The sequence below is a fragment of the Anarrhichthys ocellatus genome, unplaced genomic scaffold, assembly GCF_004355925.1.
Source record: "Anarrhichthys ocellatus isolate YVR2014 unplaced genomic scaffold, GSC_Weel_1.0 scaffold17, whole genome shotgun sequence".
Classification (NCBI taxonomy): Eukaryota; Metazoa; Chordata; class Actinopteri; order Perciformes; family Anarhichadidae; genus Anarrhichthys; species Anarrhichthys ocellatus.
In genome coordinates, this window is record NW_022280047.1 from 7,951,334 (window position 1) to 7,973,099 (window position 21,766).

At 41.7% G+C, this 21,766-nt stretch overlaps 2 protein-coding genes across 8 annotated transcripts in view; both read right to left on the reverse strand.

Moving 5' to 3' along the window:
* Nucleotides 1-5,588: 5,588 nt before the first annotated feature.
* On the reverse strand, nt 5,589-15,391 carry plekha2 (pleckstrin homology domain containing A2). Of its 2 annotated transcripts, XM_031856789.1 has the most exons (12): nt 14,890-15,391; nt 12,078-12,238; nt 11,892-11,948; nt 11,289-11,337; nt 11,057-11,154; nt 9,701-9,832; nt 9,378-9,467; nt 9,214-9,282; nt 9,049-9,119; nt 8,280-8,343; nt 7,386-7,463; nt 5,589-7,265 (listed from the first exon to the last, which is right to left on the reverse strand). In XM_031856789.1, exons 2-12 carry the CDS (start codon nt 12,216-12,218, stop codon nt 6,822-6,824), a joined length of 1,293 nt encoding a protein of 430 aa, XP_031712649.1. In that variant the 5' UTR covers nt 12,219-12,238; nt 14,890-15,391; the 3' UTR covers nt 5,589-6,821. The 2 variants fall into 2 exon arrangements, with proteins under 2 accessions (XP_031712649.1, XP_031712648.1); XM_031856788.1 differs by lacking the exon at nt 14,890-15,391 and having other exon boundaries at nt 12,078-14,880.
* Nucleotides 15,392-19,566: 4,175 nt separating this feature from the next.
* The window catches only part of LOC116388569 (transforming acidic coiled-coil-containing protein 1-like), a 12,740-nt gene continuing 10,540 nt past the window's right edge, over nt 19,567-21,766 (reverse strand). For all 6 annotated transcript variants that reach the window (XM_031856566.1, XM_031856568.1, XM_031856565.1 and 3 more), the window contains 3 exons: nt 21,540-21,646; nt 21,307-21,427; nt 19,567-21,152 (listed from right to left, as the gene is read on the reverse strand). In XM_031856566.1, the coding sequence (XP_031712426.1) occupies nt 21,084-21,152; nt 21,307-21,427; nt 21,540-21,646 (297 nt within the window). In that variant the 3' untranslated portion in view covers nt 19,567-21,083. The remainder of the gene's footprint in view (nt 21,153-21,306; nt 21,428-21,539; nt 21,647-21,766) is intronic.

The window sequence follows — 21,766 nt, forward strand, 5'->3', positions numbered from 1 at the left end:
ACACACACACACACACACACACACACACACACACACACACACACACATTCACACAGTCGGTTGAGGACGATCTGTTTTTCAAAAGCATTTTTATTAATTCTAACAGTGTCTATTTTTTCACTGTGAGAACAAATCCTTTATAGCCTACTACAGCTTTCTCATTTGGTTTCACATCACGCACACACACACACACACACACACACACACACACACACACACTACTCATTTTCTACCTCGAAAAACTGGATTATCAGTCAAACTGTCCTGATTGATCAGATTAATTTATTATTGTTAAAATCAGAGAAAATGGGAATATTTTACTCGTGCTTTAATTAAACCTTCTGTCCATTGATGTGAGGTGAAAATTACTATTAGACCACAATAGGATGGGAATTGAAAGAGATATTTTTTAACCCAAATTATGAGGTAATTCATCTCCAAGCCTACATACTAAAAGAAAGACCTATATGTCTTATATGTCTAATCAATGACGGGATTTATTTTAACTAGTGGGCTACTAAAATAAATCCACAAAAGGCTATTAATCAATGCAATGCCTTATATTGTTTAATAAAACACAACTGTAACTTGCTAATATAACACCCTTGATGATGATTTGGTTTGCATTCCCTGAAATGATAATAATTCCCAGGTCTAATCTCATATGAGAGACACTCACATATGATCTCACAGATTATACGAGGCCTCAGCAGCAGCAGCAGCAGCAGCAGCAGCAGCAGCAGCAGTGGGTTGACGCGAGCGCGCAACATTTTGATTGGATTACTGTAGATCCTGATAACCGGAGGCATCCAGAGTTGAAAGTTGAAGGGGTCACTGCGAGGCCAACATGCTGTGGTTAATTTGTATTTCATTTGGTATGAGGATACGCTGCAGGAATGTGGTGTTGACTTTATCGCTACAACGCTTTGAGATTTTTGACAAGTGTTCTGAAATAACCTAAGACTGGAGCCTATCAATATGTTAAGTTCATATATGTATTGCTTTTTTAAAAATAAGTACAACATACAATAAAATATGAAAATAAATCAGATCACAGCCTGTTTGGAATTCTCGTGCGTAAATGTGCCACATTATTGCGCATCGGCACGTGGCTATCTTTTGTTTCAAAAATGTATCCACAACTGCAGGTCTTACCGTGTTTAAATATCAAATTCCCCGGTGACAGTCACCAGCTCGGTGCACTGCCTCTCTTGCACAAGCGGATGCTGCAGTGAAAGCGCGCTGCCACTGGGAGAGTCTGGATTTGTGCCCGGTGTGTGTGCGCGTGTGTGTAAATGTAGACCCATCAAGTTTCCGATCTGCTCTGATACTCGATGCCTACCAATACACAGACACGCTCAGACACACGCGGAGTCTTTTTTTTTTAGATAATATCATTACAGAGTTCACAAAAGTGAAAACGTGTAAAGTAAGAGTAAAGATAAATTAATAATATTAACATTATTATTTCCTTTTACTGATTATGGGTTATAATAATATAGTCACCTATAGGCCTACACACGAATTCAAGCAACAAGCAACAAACCTTGACTTTGCTGGAATTACTTTTTATGAAAAAGTTTGAAAAAGTATACGGAATAAAAGGCCTATATACTTTGAGTAATTTTGAAAAAGCAGTTAAGTGAACATACATAGCTTATTTAACCAATGTCGATCAGACCACACCCGGAAATATTTGTGTGTTGCTGTCAGTTAAGAAGGATTACCATGAAATATTTATCGCACTCATTATATTGGATTATAGTTGGATTTTGTTTGCGCCATTTTATAACCCACAGGTCAATTATTTGACTTTCCAACCAATCAGAAATGAACAGACGTGGCAAATCAAAATGAAGACCTAAATATTTTTTAAAGAAAGAAAAAATGCTATTGCGTGAAAAAGCAAATTAAACAGATCCATCATTTATTATCACACTTTACTCAGAATTACCTTTATGTGTAGTTACATCCCAAATACACTAAAATGTTGATTTACATTAATTATTAGCCTCTACATTTTTTTAAATAATAATTCAACAGGCCACAGGTATAGATGTTCACTTATCCGTTTGATGCCACAGGGTTGTTACTGTAAAATTAAAATAAATATTTCTGAGGATTTTTGTATGTGTGAAAACAAAATGTTAGCGAGGAACATTGTAAGGAACTAATGCTGCTCCTTTAAATAAGTCATAACTTCCCAGTCAAAATGAGTGATTTGGCAAAACTCACTCGTCTGTTTGTTGATCATTCAAGCACAACAGTGTGATAGATAAGTCTTTGCAATCCGTTCATTTATTTTGAAAATCGAAATCATTTCACGTGTTGCTGAAAGACAGTTTCATCAAATATTTCCGAAAACTTCTGTAAAACTTCCTCTGTTGAAGTTTACTATCACACAATCTAATAATAGTTAGAAATAATTAAATATAATCCGTTTAATTGACTTAAAGCGACAGAATTTAACTGACTTATTCTGTTGTTTATAAATGCACATTTTTAATTCTGGATAGAATATCACAAAATTTCTCTGACAAATTTTTGTGGGCACCCAAAAAAACTTTTCAATTTGGTCCAAAATCTGCTAATAACAAAATATATAGACAAAAACAACATATTCATTTTTTAAAAATCAGTAGACAGTAGACAGTTATTAAGTAATTTGTATCAGAAAACTAATTCAAATGTTTCATTCAATTTAAATGATGTAAATCACCTTTCCAAAAGGAAATATTTAGCCTATTTGAAAACTCAATATTTTCACGGTAGTATCCTAATATTGTGCATGACACTACAACACACATATACGGTCACAGGTTGTTTTTTTGTGTTATATTTACTTAGCACTATTTTTGAGTATTTAATGCAATTTTCTAACTGCGTACTGCTTTTTGGACTGTAACTCTTCATATGGTTTTATAACTTATATCCCTCAGTTGGTTGGTTTATGCAGAGGAAAAGTAAGAGGCAAATGAGGTGGTGGTGGCGGCTGGACGGCTCATTATTGTCCCATCCTGGCTGCAGCTGACTGGATCCTCTGTTCTCTGTATGGAGGAAGTGGTGACGGGGTCCCAGACCTCCTGCACTCAGCAGGTCTGTCTCACACACCTCCAGCTCGGCCAGAGCGACTGTGTGCGTGTGTGTGTGGCATAAGAGGGCAAGGTCAACCCATTTCTCTGCAAACAATCACATCACACAGGGCAAAATACATTCCAACCCCCCTCAACCTCCAGTTTGTAAGGTGGTCTGATGTGGGAACAGAGGAGGGAGGGGGTCTGGCAGCGGTCCAGACGGGGCCCCGAGTCCAGATGAAGGAAAACCTGTTCTACATTAATATGACTTCATATTACACATGTTAGGGAGACTCTGCTTTCTGCACAGCTTAGTTAAATGTAACGCTCTTCATTGAAGTCCGTGTGTGTAAACTGTCTTGTTGTAAATGTCTATCAGATCAGATCACTCAGTGGTTTAGAAGTGAAGACCTTTACATATCACACGTCGGTGGTCAGTGTTGCTCAGAGACTTATACAAGTTATATATTTAGTCAGTTTCATCATTTTTATTTATCATTCCACACACTGATTAAATACATATAATTGTATCAACTTTTTTTGCTTGCATGGGTGAACTCTCCGTAGACCTTGAAAAACTCTTGAAAAAAGTCAATCGCCATTATACCTCCAATCATTTACAACAAATGTGTGATGATTTTACAACACATGAACAACTGACACACATTTCTTTCTGCCGCTGAATAACAACTTGTCAGTATAACTTGATTGTACGTCTTCTTTGTAGCCAATTAAGTGTACATTTTGATTTAATATAGTCAACAGTGTTTATTCTGAAATAGCAAAGTAGATCAATGTATCAATCAATTTATGCAATACTTCTTTTCTCATCAGGCTGTGTTCCGATCATTGACTGTAGATAAGAAGATCTGATCTCATTTTATTATTATTGGGGCTTTTATTTTGTAGGGGACAAACTAGGAGAAGTAACATCAAGACCATACGCAGGAAACGATTGTACTCTGTCATTGTTTAGCAGCTGACACGTCATCCTCGATTCATAATTGTTGTCATGTTTTTATGTTGTGAATGATATAGAAATAACTAATGGCCACTATAAATATATTTATTGGGTTTCAAAGCAGTGCTTGAATGCGAGCAGGACTGCTTTAAGAGCTCGTAGCGTCTTGAACTGCTCATTTGAAAGTGTGCTGAATAAAGTGTGTCGTCTTGCAGCTCCATCTAGTGGCTTTCTTCTGCAAACAGGGAAATAGCAGTGGAACAGTGGAAAGCAAATAAATCAATGTGACAAAGTCCAAAAGAAACAAACATTGCACTTGACTTCATCGTATACATATTAACCACCTGAACTACAAATATAGCAACAAAGCATAATAATCCAGCTACAAGAAAATGACTTTATTTAGGAGCAACATAAATCACCAGTGTGATGGCATCAGAAAGAGGCAGCGAAGGAGGGAGAGACGGAGCAGTCTGGTGCAGATTCATCCATGTGGGAACATTAACATTTAGGGTGGCAGTCTGCCCTCAGAGCTGCCTGTCACTCACAGGCGTCAAACTGAAGTGCAGCATGACCTTTACATTATGTTTGTGCACACACACACACACACACACACACACACACACACACACAGAATGAATTCAACCTTGAAGGCTTACTTATTGTGTGTTGCCATTTTTCAGACCTTTACCTCTTTATTGTCTCTCAAACCGTTTGCACCTAAAGGCTGTGAAAGAGTATTTATGGAGAGATGAGAAGCTCACCAGAGAAGTTGATTATATTGGTGGGAGGTTTTAAATCAGTGTGTCAAAGGGCCTCGCAAAGAAGAGGGTTTTTAATAATCTGTTTTACACAAATAAACACCGACCTCCACACCATCCCTTTCGTTCTTTTTCTTTCCTTAATAAACTTTCATCGTCACCACTGCTCCGTCCTGACATTCTGCTTGAATTTCTGTCAGTACCTAGAGGAGCTCCGTCTTTAACAGACTGAAAACTCATTTCAACACAAGCTGACATTTCACAGGCACTCAGGGCCTTTTTTTATTTACCTAAAGACACAATGTTAAACTGTTCAGTGGAGACATTTTGCTCTCGTCGGTCCTGCAGCGACACAGCTGCACTGGGAGGCAGAGAGGGAAGTGGACCGAGGTCAGGACAGAGTTTTAGGCGTTTTACCTAATGGACCTTTGCACTGGACGTGTGAAACACTTCACTTAACACAGCCTCTGGGCACTAGATTGGCATGTGTATGGCATGCATGCATGTGTTAAGGGTGGCTGTGTTAAAGGTCAAATAAATTGGCCCTGACGTGCCTGGTAGTTGGGACATTTTTGCACTTGGGAGAGAAAACAAAGATAAAACTTTAGAAGTCTAAATGCCACCCCTTCTATCAGAAACGAATTTAGAAAATGTCAAGTTAGTTTGTGCTATTTGTGGTGCAAAATGTGGATTGACACAGCAACAGCCACTAGACAGCAGAAAGTGAGAAAAGTCAAACTCAAACAAAGAGTGAACTTTCGAGTTGATCAAAAACAACCCAAACAAGACAAATAAAAAGCATCATTTAATGTACAAGAAAGAAAATTAACTCTATATGCAGGCAGACGAGTGCACACAGCTTCAGAAAACTGAAACAGTCGGGAACATGGTACCACATCAATGAAGTCTCGAGGTGAACCTGAGGAGGGCTGGTGTAGCAACACAAAGTATCTGAGGCATCGACTCAGAGGAAGCTGTAATATCGGCTGTAAAAGCTTTAAACAAAACAAAAAACACAAGCAAAAATGAGAAAAGCAAAGTGCAGAATTACAGTTAAATTACCAGAAGTAGTGGCACATTTTCCCACATAATGCTGGAATAAGAAAATCACATTTACAAAGCTGTCAATCAGCTGATCAACTGTACTTCGATGTTGGCAGTACATCCTACGACAAGTACCATCTAAAACACTGCTGTATCATTACGGTACCCTGTTAAAAGCTAAGAGAGGAGTCACAGTTTACTGACAGTTGATCTTCTTTGAAGTATTAAAAGCTTCTGTTTAAAACATAGTGCGAACACATAAACATTGCTGCTGACAACAAAAGAGCCCTCATTCAGCTGTACCTTTTTTATGAGACCTACACTTATACTTTCCCCCCCAGACACCTGATTAGATGCGAGTAAACAAATGCTTGTTAATTATTAATGAAGAAAAGTTGACGTCACATAACATGTGTTTCAGGAAGAAAGAGAAAATAACTACTGCTGGCTTTAAAATAAACCAAAAAGACCCAATTTTTCAAAAGTCTTTTGTGAAGATGAGCTTGAATATAAAAAAAAATATAGATAATAATGTGTTTAAATGCCTTAAACACTTCTTGGTAAATACTTCTAGCCGGGGTGAAAACAAGTTCTTGATGACAGAGTTACATCAACAACTGAGCCAAGTGCAACAGACTGAAAGCATGTGCCATAATTTGTTAGTCTGTAAGAACAATTAACAACAAGATTATTCAAGTTTTCAGAGGAAGTTGCACTAAAACCACTCCATCGTACTTCTTCACGGTCCTGTGAACGACAAACACTGCGCCTCTTGGTCCCCTTCCAGCTGGGTGCGTCCTTCGTCTGCAATGCAGCTGCAAGACCAGCAGGAGGCCCCCCCCATCTCACATCATGGCGATGAGGCGGATGGTCACAGTGTCACTTCATTAGCAGGGAACACTATTATTACCAGTCACATTCATTTTAAAGCAAGTACCAACTCTCAAGTCCAAACAGGGGTCTGGACAGACTTCACTGAACTTAGACGTCTGTGGTGCGGATGCCATCTTCGTCCAGGCTGAAGGGGAAGCTGCAAGGCTGAGGCTGCGAGCGGTGCCTCCGACGCCCGCTGGCCACATCTCCAGACACTGTGAGGATCCCCAGTCCGCTGGCTGAAGCTGCTGGATTGGCGCAGGGGCAAGGGGTTGCAGCGGAGAGGGAGTTGGAGGAGGAGGAGGTTGAGGAAGAGGTGGATGAGGAGGAGAGCGAAGGCATGGTGGGCGCAGAGCTGAAAGCACTGTCTTCATCCTCTGCATCCAGGATGGAGGGCTCACACGGAGGGACAGGCGTCCAGGGCTGCCAGCCCGGTGCCACAGAGCAGGACTTGACCAGTGCAGGTCGGCGCTCATCGCTCTGTTGACCTCGAGACGCCGAGGAGGCATTTTGACTTCGATAGAGAGAAGCAACACGTTTAGATGGAAAACCCTGCAATGAGAGAGACAGTAACATGATCAGTAACCTGGAGTTTTCACTTCTCCTCTAAGAACGTATAATGAGAAAGGATGGAAGATTTGTTTGTGTCAAAAGGAGAGACGACAGAGTTACCTTAGGGGGACCTCTGAAGTCCTGGATCTTCATCTCAATGTCCCTGATCCAGCCATGCATCTCCTCTGGAGAGTCTGTCTGTAGAAACACGTTATCAGAAGATAAAGCCTTGCAGAACTGCATATCTGCACTTATTTTCACACTTGTTGTTATATGTAAACTATTATATGCGTCACTGGCGATATTTTCTATATTTTTCTTACCGTCATGAAAAACCAACAAAAATGACCCTAAGTGTCACATTTACATAGTAAATAAAGATAAATAAAAATTGTTCTGTGTTTAACATGTTTTTTTTAAATCGCTATTATGTTTTCCAAACTTTTCAATATCAATGACCTGCTCTAATTCTTAACCATAATTCACATTTAATTTTAGTTTAAGATGATTTTCCACTTTGCTGTCTGCACTTCCACTATGATCATGATCTCGGTGTAATGTGCGTTTTTTTTATTATGCATGTGTTTTTTCAGTTTACTAAATGTTTGTCATGCTTCCTTTTTTTTTGCGCAGACAAAGACAAAAGCGCTCATGCTTGCAGCCTCTCTCTGTCTCTCCAGCACTTCCCATCTGATCAGACCCCACCGTCTCAGTCAGCTGTTCTCCCGGGAGGGGGCGACAGGATGTTATTAATGGTATGTTAACAGATGGCTTTGCCCATTTCACAAAAACAAACTTCTCATGCTCCTAAAATAAGAGCCAGTGCCACACATCAGCAGCAGAGCATTTAGTGAAAACAACAGAAGATACACCTGCGAATACAGACCCTCTCTGCTCTAACAGATTCATTTGTATATAATCATGCTTTCACCCAGAGCCAGAGAGCTCCCAACATAATTTAAAACTTGTGAGGAACTAAGCCTCTGATGGGTTGGTTGAACAGTAAGGCTGTACCTGAATGTAGAAGGTTCGGGAGCTGGTGATGATCTCAAACAGGTTGTCTCTCAGCAGGAGATCCCTGATGGACACACATAGTGGAAAATGATCATGCTGAATAAAACAGTGGCCAAGGGGAGGGCTAGATAGTATTTAGCAGTGTACAAATCTACTATCTGTATCAGTTTTATATTCTACAGGAAGAATTCTACAGGAAGTGGCCAGGCGTTCACCAGACATTGCTGGAAATGTTTAAGATGCCTCATCTTCGGTTAGGTTGTTTTCTATTATCATTTATTTTCCTCATTCCTATGTTTAACTGCTCACAAGATATGCAAAATGAATTGTGTTTAATCGCATACCTAAACTAATCAAACAATAACCATAACCATTAAAAAAGGAAAAGTCTAAATAAAAGCTTTGTAGCTGTTAAAGGAAACAGAAAAGTGTGTCATGTTGTGTGATTTCTCTTTAAAAGGTGGAGGTTATGCATTTGATAGGAGTCCAAACGTTTAAAAATGTGATTATGCACACACGGATTACAATAATGGGCACCATAGAAATTTGCCATAATAACTAATTGAGCCACTTTTTTGTGTTAAAGGTTCAAATGAAAATAAAGGTTGTTGGAAGTGAGCTAAAAACAACACCTGTATAACATCAGCCAAGCTTTATCCTGCACTGATCAAACAATCAGAAGAAAACTGATGGGGTTGAGGATAAACTCCCCTGAATAACAAAACTGAAACTACTGACATTTTGACTGAGGGATTCACATTTCACTCACCCTGACTTGACGAGACATTCATGGACCTTCTGAATGTCCCTCAGTGGGACAGCTCGGAGAGGATCCTTATCCTGGGACATACGTAAGCACAATTCAGACATGGATAGACAAAGACCACAGTCATCAACATGTGAGAAAGGAAAAACTAAAAGTCTGGCTCCTCACCATCTCAGACTTGTAGTAACTGACTGCATTGTCATCCAGGAGGAAAAACCTCCTCTTCCAGCTCTTTCTCTGAAACACACACACACACACACCCATTACAGTTTCCACATGCAGATTTCTTTGTTTGAACACAGCTCATCAGTCATAAGTGGCTGTGTACTCACCACATTTCCTTGTTTGACACAGTAACCACACCTCAGCACACCTGGTCTGTTGCCCTTCCTCTCCCTCCCTTCTGTCTCTTCGCTCTCATTCTGAAACATTTAATTACCACCATTTTCAATATCATTACAACGAACGTGGTCAGTGTAACCGCCATCTTCAAAATACATCAGATTACACACACACACAGTGGTTATGGAGGCTGAGAGCAAGCACAGAAAAAAACAAAACACTGATCCATAATGCTAATTCTGGCTTCTAGCATAATCAGTGTCCTTTGATACCGTCATAGTAACCACAACGGTTTGAGCTTCCTCTTCATTACCTGGATGGGAGTGTGCACCACCACGCCACCGATGATCTCAGTCTTGTAATCATGCTGTCTCCTTCCTCGCTGGGTGTCGCCGATTGCTGCGGTCACGTCGGACCTCGGAGGAGCACGGCCAGACTTAGGAACCTGTCGGCACAGCAGCCGGTAGGATATTATCAACTAGCATGGCATTAACAAGCAGAGCTCAATGGGTAAAGCTTGCTACTAATAGCCAGGGGTTAATGGTTTCATTCCCACTGGGAGTCTTTGTGCTGCAACAGTGCAATTGTAATATGTTCAGCATGAAAACATCCAACACGGTCTATAGGGTTGTTTGACTTTCATGATTCTTTACCAGGCACTTGACACAAACCAGGGAACAGATCTCGTATGACTGAAAGTCAAAGACAGGTTGTGGTTCAATCTATTAACTTTGTTTTATTACTTCGTTTTTTGATTACTTTAGTTTTATTTACTGTACAATATATTAATTTTGTCCAAAATGACTTAAATAAGTTCATTCAAGAGGAACAAGAGTGCATTTGTTGTGTTATGTATAAACTGGAGGTGCTGTTTATAAAAAAAACTTTAAAGAACTAAAATAAAATACCTTATAAAGGCAACATGAAAAATAAATCCTAAGAAATAATAAATGCCGCATCAAACAAATATAACCCCTCTGTCTGGAGAAGCAAAAATAATAATAGAAATATCATGTGAAGGGCTTTATTATAATCAATCTATCATTTGTGAATAAATATGTGAACTTCATCCGTCTGTGCTTTACTTTCATTACTGCATTACGTCAGGTCCATTCTGCTTTAAAAAGTATTACTGTAGGTGTCATTGAGGCCGTGGAAGCTGAGAAAAGGCGGCAGAGAGGCCCTCCAATCGAAGGGGAAGTGAAAGAGAGAGTGAGCGACGCCGCTTCCTGTGTCAGCATGCAGGTGAGAGAAAAAGAGAGACACTCTTCTCCGTCATCTGGATGTCGCACGTCAACAAGGGCCTGGTCATCTCGCTGGACACGCACAAATAATATGCAAATATTATGTGCATGGTCTCACACACACAAAGGTGTTTTGACACCTCCACCACAGTGACGTGCGTGTGTTATCGCTCATAATTGTGCAAATTTACAATTTCATCAGTCAACAAGTGTGTGAGAGGGTAATCTGTGTGCAACGCGACGGAAATTTTAGCCCACTCGGGCCAAACTGGTTTCAGTCACATCACCGCTTCCTGTGCTCAGGTGGAAACAAATCTCTAATCAATATCCCCGAGTTTAGCCTTTTTCTAAACACACATAGGACAAACGCATCTGGTTCTAATATCATGTGTGTGCAGGTGTGTGTGTGTGTGTGTTGCACTCACAGTGATCTTGCTGGCCTTATTGAGAGCAGCCACCCAGTCCCTCATGTCAGTCACATCGTTGGCTTGGAGGAAGTACCTCCGGGAAACTGCATTGATGACTACAGAGATAGACATCACTTTGATGAAGGTCCACAATAACTGCATTACATGATTTTATCACATGTGTAAAGAAAATGAATGCCATTGTGCACTACTGCATAAGCATGACTTAGCGTTTCTCTGAAAAACTCACCAAAGCAGAACTCTGTCTTTGGCTTTTGCTTCGCTGTAGCTTCATTCACCTGAGAAGAGGAGACAATGGGAAAGGAGAGGAGACAAGAGGAAAGAAAGGAGTGGAGACAAGAGGAGAGGAGACAACAGAAAAGCAAAAGGAGACCAAAGGAGAGACGAGGAGACAAAGGTGAAAGAGAGGTAAGAAGAAGAGACAAAGGGGGAGAAGAGGAGGCAAAGGGCAAGGATAGGGGAGACAGAAGGAAAGAATAGGAGATAAGACAAAAGGAGAGAAGGAGGGAGGAGAGGAAAGGAGAAAAAAAGAGAAGAGAGAAGTGAAGAGGAGAAACATTTCATATATTTGCCATTTCTTTGACTCAGAGTGTCCAGGGAGGAGCTGTCAGCACTACCGTGCAGCCAGATGTCATTATCTCTGCTTAGCTCAGCGAGCACTCTGACATCTGGAAAACTTTACAAAGTCTTCTTCTGCATGTGACCGTTAACTCTGGATAACTCCGATCTGGTGTATCTGTGCACCACATTTACATGTTTCTATTTGGGCTCAGATGTCTCCTCTACTGCACATTAAGTTCACTACAACCCACAGCAAAGTGAAAAGGTTTACCTTGGAGATGTAGGTTAGTTTCAGGCTGCCAACAAAACTGGTTCCACTGGGCAAGTTCTGCATACAAACACAAACACACAGACTCGTCATTGGCTCAGAGTCCAAGGTTACACTCCTCCTATTGGTCAATTCCACTTCCTCTTGCTGTTTGTGCAAGTGTGTGTCATGCATATAAGTGTGGAGCACCTGAGGGTTGTCCATATACCACAGCAGAACATTTTCCTGCGTGTCCAGAATGAAGTATCGCCTCTGGAAGCGGCAGCTGTTCTCCTTCTCCTCGAGGTCCAGGAAGCCGCATACACGTTTCAACCGGTCCACGTACGGCATGCTGCTGCTATCACATGTCACTGGGACACACAGACGGAGAGACACTCGAGTCAGATGGACAGTGAGAGGCAAACATGTAAAGGGAGCAACAGAAGGAGATGGACGCATAGGTCAGAAAGAAATAAGACAAACAGATGTGGGGCATAAACCCAACTTTCATATACTGTTCAAATATACACACACACACACACACACACACACACAGGAAGAAAGAGACACGCTCGCACTCAGCAGTTTTTCATGTGACGTGATTGAGGCTGAGCAGCAAACCCCGAAGCCTGAGGCTGAGCTGAGGCCCTCCACCACAGCCAAAAATTACAGACTGCACTCAAGAACTGCACACGCGCACATTTCCACTGGCCAGGGAAGAGAGAGAGGAGGGAGGGAGGGAGGGAAGGAGGAATGGGAAAAAGAGGAGAGAGGTCTGGTGAGATGTACTCATTAAGATGATGCCATGCATGTGAATCACTGAGCTGCTGACTGATTTCTCAACAAAATAAAGACTCATTCAGCTCAGACACTCTCTCAGGTATGCTGATATTTCAAAAATGTCTGGTTTCCAGGAGAACTTTATCCATGGCAAACATCTGTACATGAAAGTACGTTTGTATTTTGTCTTCTGGAGAGACTTGCCAGAAGACTTTTGGCGTGATGAGAGCTCCGTCTTATAATCTCATCCTTGAACCTTCGGTCCATCCACTCTTTTGCATCTCTGCAGACCATCTCACTACATACTCTACACAGTTAGGTGCAGTCATTCACAAGATGCAAAGCAGATTTTATGCACATACGGTCTTACTTTTCCCCACACTTGGATTTATTGAAAGGAAAATGACCAAATGGCCACAAAGGTAATTATGACGGCTAACTCGGCCACATCTGTGACTGATTTGAAGAACAAACAGTAAGTGACAGTCGTGTAAAATATATGATCAGGACTGAATGGCTGAGCCCTCCACCAATACTTTTACAGGATGAATTTCCATGAACATTTCCATGAATACAGTCATACAAAAGCACAGGCAAACATAAACACTAGGCTGTATCTTCACTGGCCTGGTTGAACTTCTGTGACACTATTCTCAAGGTAATAGTTAGAAAAAATGCTTTATTCTGAAACTGCTTTGAAAAATTAGTGGGTTGTTTCTGATGAGTCAGTCGTAACAACCTTTATTTCTTTTGCCACTGAAATAGGTCAGAGATACAAACCATTCAGCAGCCTTTTGCAGAAACTCTGGGTGTAATGGAAAAGAGAAAATGATGCTGCAAAGGGCACACAGACACCCAGGCTGAGACCGACACACCCCACAAACTCCCACACACACCAAAATCTTTTTGGGTATCGGAAAACATCAGGCTGAACCAACACAGGGAGAAGCAGCGGTGAGGTGGACATCTTAGGCAAAAATTGACCACTATACTGTATATAATTAGGACAGTCTTTAACACAGTTCCATGTTACATTTAAAGTACTTTGGCTTTGAATTGTAACAAGATAGCACACATATATACCAAGGAATATAAATGTAGTTTAGGTATGAGGGCAGAACATAGTGTACAGATCACAGCATCATTGTCTTTAAGCACATCCAGGGCAGTGAAGTGAAACCCACCTCCACTCAGTTTACACATCTGCTTTATTTGTGGACAAGTTAAACCTCTTGTCTGAAACAGAAACTGATTTAAACTGATGTCACTCCTACTCGAGCTATTTTGTTATGTACTTCTATGAAGTTCTAAAGAATGGGCAAAATCTAAGTTAATTTGAGTTAGTACGTGCTTTTTATTATTGATTAGACAACGTAATTGTGTATTACAATTTCATCATATGGTTCCATTGAAAGACGATAAAAGCCCAGCCGCACTGACAGTGATGGAGTATTATTGGTTGATGCATTCACATGCAAGTGTTACTTAAATGCTGTAGAAGCTTATTTTAACAGCTTGAGATACGTTCTGTAACAAGGCCTCGCATGTTCAGGGACTGTACAAACATTGTTGGTTATTGTGAGGAGATGAAGTATTTTGAAGTCAAGGGGAGGGTTTGTCAAAAAAAAGAATAAACTGCAGAGGGCCTAACCTTTGTTAAAAACAGGACCACAGGGCACCCTCCCTACCCCAATAGTAACAAGTAACTACTGGCTGTAAAAAGTACAATATTTCCCTCCGAATTCTGTGTAGCTTGAAATAGAAATAAAATACATAAAATCTGAACATAAAACTGAATATATTTGGATTTGTTAGTGGAACAAAACAAGGTTTATGGGAAGTTGTGACAGTTTACAAACAGCGTACATTTCAATAGTAGTGGATTAATAACTTTCTCCACTGCTCTCTCATGACAGCTGGATATTCACATTATTGACCACAGTGCAGAAACGACATTCACGCCACTGAAAACCAAGGGCGTGCACGTGGCCTATAACGTGAATATGAGCGCGCAATGAAACGTTTAAACGTGATCTGGCAGAATTACTCAGCGACACCTGATGGACGCTACATTAGTTCTGCTCAGATGACCTGCACTGAGTCACCAGATCCAACGACTCCACGGCCTGCCACACCTACAGTACTGAACCCTCCGCACACGCGCGCGCGCACACACACACACTCACACAAAGACAATGACACACACGCAGTCACAAAGTGCTACTGTCGGCTGGCTACTTACCCGCAGTGAAGTCAGTTTGCGCCACAGCCAGCGCCCCGCACGGCTCACAAGCACAGAGACACCCGCGCTTGGTAAATAACGAGCATGTCAGAACAAAGTTTTAATAACTTTTACAAACAGCGTACATTGTCAAAGCCGGTCCGGTGTGCATCAGGCTCTCACACTCTCATCTGTTTGTTTGAGTGATCGGATTACAGAAGAGTTGTCTTTTTTCCGGGTTGGACGTTTCGTTATTAGAATAAACCAGCCCCGGATGTGATCTATGCGTCCTGTGAGCTCCGGCCGGGTCCTCCTCCTCTACTCTGCTGCTGATCTCTCATACGACGAGGAACTGACAGCTCAACTCACCTCTGGGCGTTTTCGTTTTAACATCTGCGATTCAGTAAAGGCCCCATCCGTACTTTAGTTTTGTCAGTTTATGCTCTTTTTAGAGGCTTTTATTTAGAAAATACATCAACGTGCGCAGTTTATTTCTTCCTGCAACTGCATGCGATATCTTATCTCTTCTACTGTCGGGTGGCAACTGGAGAACTGTGTCAGACACACACACACCCACACACACACCCACAAATACACGCGAATCAGTTGGTGCCTATAAATGAGCAGCTATAAAAGAAGGGAGTGTAAACCTGGATAAACAGGTACACAGTGAAGAATAGTGTCATTCATACCAACCATGGGAGGTGAGTGTGACAGGTGCAATATGATGTGCCAAAAGCAATTGGGGGGGGGGGAAATCCATTCACTCCATGTACTTTTAAAATTGCAAAAAGTATAGCAACAGGACTACCAAAATGTAATGCTCCACCAATAGCAGGGCCACAGCAGGATTTTAGAAATCTCCCCTCACACTGTTACAAATCTTGACTGTAGTCACCAAACCAAACTCTGTGATATTGTCTGAGCAGATTTTAAAAATCACAAACATTCCCTTTTTACTGGGCGATTATATTTTTTATGTGCATTAATAATAATTGTTCCAAAGCCGCCTCAACATTTGCCAGGTGTTTTTGTGGAGGAAGTACTAAATCCTGTTGATTTCTGTGTATGTAGTTGTGGCTAAAAACAACAATTTGAAATATATATGGTCTAAAAAAATAATATATATAATCTGTAAGTATAGGATTTAACCTACAATTAGAGAGAGAAGAAATACAAAATACTTAAATAAAAATAAACAAACCTCTTGTGCTAGCAGTAGCATGACGGGGCTGGAAATTCAGATGCTGCTGATGCAGATTGGTCCTTTTCAGAGAGTCTGGCAGAATAATAGTGTTTAATTATTGTAGGTGATCGAGTTGGTGCTTGGCTTGACTATCCCCATAGTTTAAATTTCAGCAATGCATTTTATTTTTTGATCTTATTTTGTCAATCTTAATCTGTAAAAGTAGCAACTTCAAGATCTGACAAATCTGGGGGTGCAGAAAGTACAACAGTGCTTAAATACAGTACTCCAGTATTGCTTCACTTTTGTCCCTCCTGTACACAAAGGTGACCACAGTTTGAGTCCTGTGATGAAACTCCTGAGAAGACGGTAAAAGAGCTCGGAGGATGAACTGACCTGACCTCCTGGTTTCAACACGTCTCGTCAATAATCTGTCTTGTTTAGTGTTTCCACACATGTACATGTAGAATCTTCCTCTCTGCTGAGCCTGTCACTTTTATAAGTGTGGAAACAACAATTACTGTGTCTGCATTTACAGGAGTGATGCTGTAATCTGTCTCTCCCCCCCCCCCCCCTCTTTTGGTTAATCTGTGCCCTCTTGTTAAGAGGAAGTGGTTGCATGTCATATGACCTGCCTGAGGAGGGAGACCTACCTCACTGACTTCATATCCTGTGGCGACTGCACAGGATTCAAGTTACACAGTTGAAGAAGGAAGTCCTGATGTTTCCACAGATGTGTTTCTGCTGAATATCACAGAGTACTTTATCTCGTCTGTACGCATGCTTTTACATCAGGGACGCTTACATAAACACAGATTTCTATCAAATGTCACACCAAGATGATCTTAACAAACACACACTGTACACACACCACAATACGAGTGTGATTGTATCTTTATGCAAACAAGCTTGCATGCACAAAGTACCAAATACATCATTACAAAATTCTAAAGATTGTGGAGTTAACATACTTTTCTGTCTGGTTTTCATGGCATTGACACATGTGAATAATGTGGTTCAATGGCATCAAGCGAGCTGCACACTAGCTACCCACTGAGGCACCTAGTGAAACCACACCGGGTGGCTATCACACAAAAGGCGTACTTTATTTTGTGCAGACTTATTCACCACAAACAGGTTCACAGGTTAGCATTTACAGGTTTGGATCATCTGCAAGTGAACACTCTAGATTAGCTAATACCATAGATGATGAGGCTACTATTCAAGTGTTTGATGATAATAAAATAATAACACAATCAAAGGTGCTGAAGCTTGTATTTATGTGACAGACAACCTTCCCTGCACCAACACAGTCATCAGAAACACACTTTTCTCTGACACTCAAATCCATTGGATTCAACTTGCATTGAAAATCCCCGAGGGGCACAGTGACAAAGAGGAGAAGGTGGATGGACAACCTAGCGAATGACTGGAAGGATTGACGGATGAATCACAGCTGACTGACGGCCACACGCAGCAGCAGGGCCGTGATGAGCAGGACGGGGCTGGAGGCCAGAGCCCCTGCGCTGTTGCGGTGGTGATCCCCATGGCTGTGGCTCCGGTGGGGCCCGTTACAGTCATCGCCAAAACAGCATTCCATCTTGGCTCCCGAGCCGACGCCATGAGCCTTGTCGCAGAAAGCCTTGTAGGTGCACGACTTCATCACGGTGTCTGGAAAGAGAGCGAGACAGAGCGAGGGATGTGTGAGGCCGGCAGACGCTCACAGTTTAGTTGCTCTGAAGAGATTGAAGACTGACCACTTGTGTTAATTTGGTACGACGCTGTGACCACGGTGAACTCCCTACCACACTCTTCTGCTCTTAACGCGCACACACACACACACACACACACACACACACACACACACACACACACATATATAAACAAACAGAAGAAGACAGAGTATTGACAGAAGAAAAAATAGGCCATGTATCTGCAAAGCATTCAACAGTTCATAATACTGGTTCCTTGTGGGTTTTAATACTGATTTTAACCCACTTCTTTGTCAATGGATGTGCACTACTATAAGCTTTACTGACTTCTTTAAACTGCTTCTACACACATGCAGTTGGTTGTAAGCGTTATGCCGACCCCTAGTGACGCTTTATTTTACCAAATCATACTTGCCTTGCATGTTGGTTGTGTGTTTGTATGTGTGTGTGCGTGTGTTTGTTTACTCACTGGGTCCTGTGATGGTGGAGCAGGCATCAGCATACTGAGGGCAGGAGGTGGAGCCGTGTCTGTTGCAGTCGTCCTCATTGGACGCCACGCATGTGTGACATTTGAGGGCGTGGCCTTTGCAGACAGAACAGGAGAGACCACCTGACTTGAGACTAAGCATGTATGTTCACAGGTGGGTGAAAGCATGCAGACGCACATGCTTTCACCACAGGCACACACACACTCACTTGCAGGTGCAGTTAGTGGAGGCTGTCAGTCCCTTCCTCAAATTCGTGACAGGGAGACATTTGCACACAATGAAAGCTGCTGTATGTCACAACAACCTGTTGTATTGCACTAGTAGTGTGTATAGATTGTTCCACCATGCCACGACATGAACATCGTTCGAGCCTTGCAGGTTTAAATCTGTGATAGATTGGTATGGTATGGAAAATGTCCCAAATTGTGCAGACCTCAAGCTAAAATTGCTTTGCTGCTGCGTAAATCAACAATCTTCAACCAGTATCTGCTTTTTGGAACCAAACATCCTGGATCCCTTGGGTCATGGTGCTTCGGTAAACTCTCAGCAATTAGTCTGCCTGCTGTTAACTAACTAAATCTTTCCCCAATACTGAAACCCCAAAATCCAATGTTGGCATCAGTGTTGTAAAAACTTACTGTGGCATGCCAGAGAGATGAGCAGCAGCAGGGCTAGAGGAGTCTTCATGGCAGCTGGCCGCTTGTCACTGTGTCTTCTAGAGTCCACAGAAAGAGAGGATGAGCTGAGAGGAGTCTCTGATGGAGGGAACACTGAGGGGTTGAGGTGGAGGAGGAGAATTGAGGGGGTTTAGGCACAGGAAGGTGTCTGAGAGCATTACGGTCTTATCTCTGTAATCTCCATCTATGCTGCACAGCCAGCAGCCTGTGTTAATGGACTTAACCGAGCAAGCTTTAACAGGGTGACACAGTTACAGGTCTGTAAGGATTTTGAGTTTATTTCTTTGAGTGTTGATTCTACAACACTGTTTTTGTAACTACGAACAGTTTTCAAATAGTGAATGCAGAACGCAGTCTCTCACATCACTGCCTCAGCTGGGACGTGTAGGAGTGTGTTTGTTTGTGTTTGAATGTGTGTGTGTGTGTGTGTGTGGGGGGGGGGGGGCTAAACACTGTGCTTCATTACCAGTGCTGAAGCTAAAGTTGAGGCCATGACACACACACTGATAACATCCCACTGACACACACACACACACACACTGTGAGAATGTATACTTTTCTGCTTTGACTCTGTGGTAAAGGTAATAATGAAAACTGCTTAAGCACAAGTAAAAGAAAACATTAACAACTTGTAGTAGAACAAATTATATTTATGTTTATTCAGGCAAATGTACACACCCACACACTGTTAGTCCTCAAAGTGTCAACACAAGTGTGAGATCCTCATTTCTAATGTACAAACAATAATCAAAGAAAGGGGCTAAAGTGACAAAACAATACTTTGTAAAGCACAGACAAACCAGCTGAGTAACGAGATGCAACGTGAAATTAGAATGGCACAAATATAAACTGTGGCTGATACCCGATACCTGATACCCAGTTACTAAATCACAGCCTCCTAAGTCATAGCTACACAACTAGTTTGACTGGTGTGTTAAGAAAACAATCTGCATTCTGAGAAATACAAAGCTATGAAAATAATCATGCAAAGAAACAGATTTATCTGCTGAATAATTGGTGCAGTGCTGTAAATACAGGCATGAGAGGTCACATTTTCATCACACATGAGCAACAGACAGAAACCTCGTACAAAGCTCTTTAACGCTCTACTTCTCTTGGTTGGAGGTACAAGTGATCAGTGGACACTCTGTGACACAGTGAGGATTTAAGAAGAAAATAATTGTTGACATATTGCAGTGCTTGCTTTCCTTATAATAGATTCAAATATATTTAACCAAAATATAGAGTCACTATGCTTTAATGTTTTCCAGTTGTTCTCGTTTCTCTTCAGCATAAAGTTGTGTCTTTACTGACTTCAGACAAGACAATTCCACTAAGTTATATAATTACAGCAAAGTCTATGATTGTCCAGTTATCATACTTGTGACACTTTCCGCAGCTACTTGAATTGTCCAGAATCCAGATAAAGCAAATGCTTTGAATTATTTGCAGCGTTAGTTTTACTGACATGTGGTCCAAACGCAGTCTGGTTTCAATGTCTCTCCTGAACAAACCAAGGCCTCTGAGCTCTACTGTGTTTCCTCAAACAATCCTTAATCCTTTCCTACAGTTCTTGTGCAGCCCTGACTTTGACCCTGACCTCGTTCTGCTCCACACAATACCCCTGAGCTTTGCTCTTTCAGAGTAAAATCCTTGTTCACTTTATAAAAAAATACATTTCATGGATCGTTGCATTATTACAAAACAATCCTTGTCAAAGCGAAATATACTGTATGCCTAAATGTAACTCTTAAACAACCCCCGCCTGCATGATGTCCTCCCAGGCGTTGCTGGAAATTTAGCCGTTAAGCTGCTGGGAATTTAAATTGAGTCACAAGATGTTTGTTGCTCACTGGCATGAAGGGCGAAAACACAAGAGGTCCAGATGCCTCATACTGGGCAAAAATGCAAACAAAACAACGTGACCACATACACATAACAGAGTCCCAACTACAACAATTATTAGCATGTAGAGAACCTTTTTGATTCAGGTCACAAGTAGTGCAATTTTAGTATACATGAAGTTACTTTAGACATCTGTATAGAAGCAGTCTCTGTGATGCAGGGCTGGCAGATGGCTGGAGGCATGCACAGGGCGTCGCTGTTAGGCAGGACCGGAGGGACGCTAGTGGCTGATCACAGGGAGTGTCTCTCAGTCTATTCTTCCCATTTTGGCAATCAGCTCATCACAGATCTTAGTGAGTTCCTCCATCTCTTGATTCTATGACAACACAAGAAAGGATGCATATGTACATTTAATACATCTCTCTATGCTATAGTGTACAAATACGGTAAATATGTTGTTTTGGGGCTTTTTTTTAGAACTAAAAGTTTCATGTAGAATCAGCGTGCAGAAAGATGAGGATGACTGTTACCTTCTGCTGCAGAGCTTGTTCCAGAGACTCGTTCTTCATCTGATCCTTCCTCAAACTGGCGGTCATCGCCGTGTTCTCTGAGCTCGCCTTTGCGCGCACCTGAGCAATATCCTCATTGGCCCTGAGAGATGCGTGGGATGAGGGAAATTAACATGATCTCAAATCTGTAAAGCTTTTGATTTGTTATAACTGACTTGACAGGAAAATTAGACTTCATTTCAATCTCTACATACTTGTCTAGTTTCTCCTCAGCATGGAGTTTAAGTGTCTGGTATCTCTGCTCCTCCTGCTTGATTCTGGCCAGATACTCCTGAGCACACTTCTTCAGCACCTCCTCATTCTGTACGAGGAAAAGAAACAACAAGCACAGCGTTATTGCTGCTCTAATCCAGCTGCGAGTCAACTGGGGGGGGGGGGGGGGGGGGGAGGAGGTGGGGGGGAGGTCTGTGAGGGGGGGGGG

Excerpts from the sequence above, each read along its gene's own strand:
- plekha2 (XM_031856788.1), bottom strand. The coding sequence starts at position 12,326 with ATGCGTCCATCTCCTTCTGTTGCTCCCTTTACATGTTTGCCTCTCACT. Across the intron at positions 11,949-12,077 it reads GGTATATGGACAACCCTCAG|AACTTGCCCAGTGGAACCAG; the intron begins GTGCTCCACACT and ends GTTTGTATGCAG. Across the intron at positions 9,468-9,700 it reads TGGTGCACACTCCCATCCAG|AATGAGAGCGAAGAGACAGA; the intron begins GTAATGAAGAGG and ends TAAATGTTTCAG.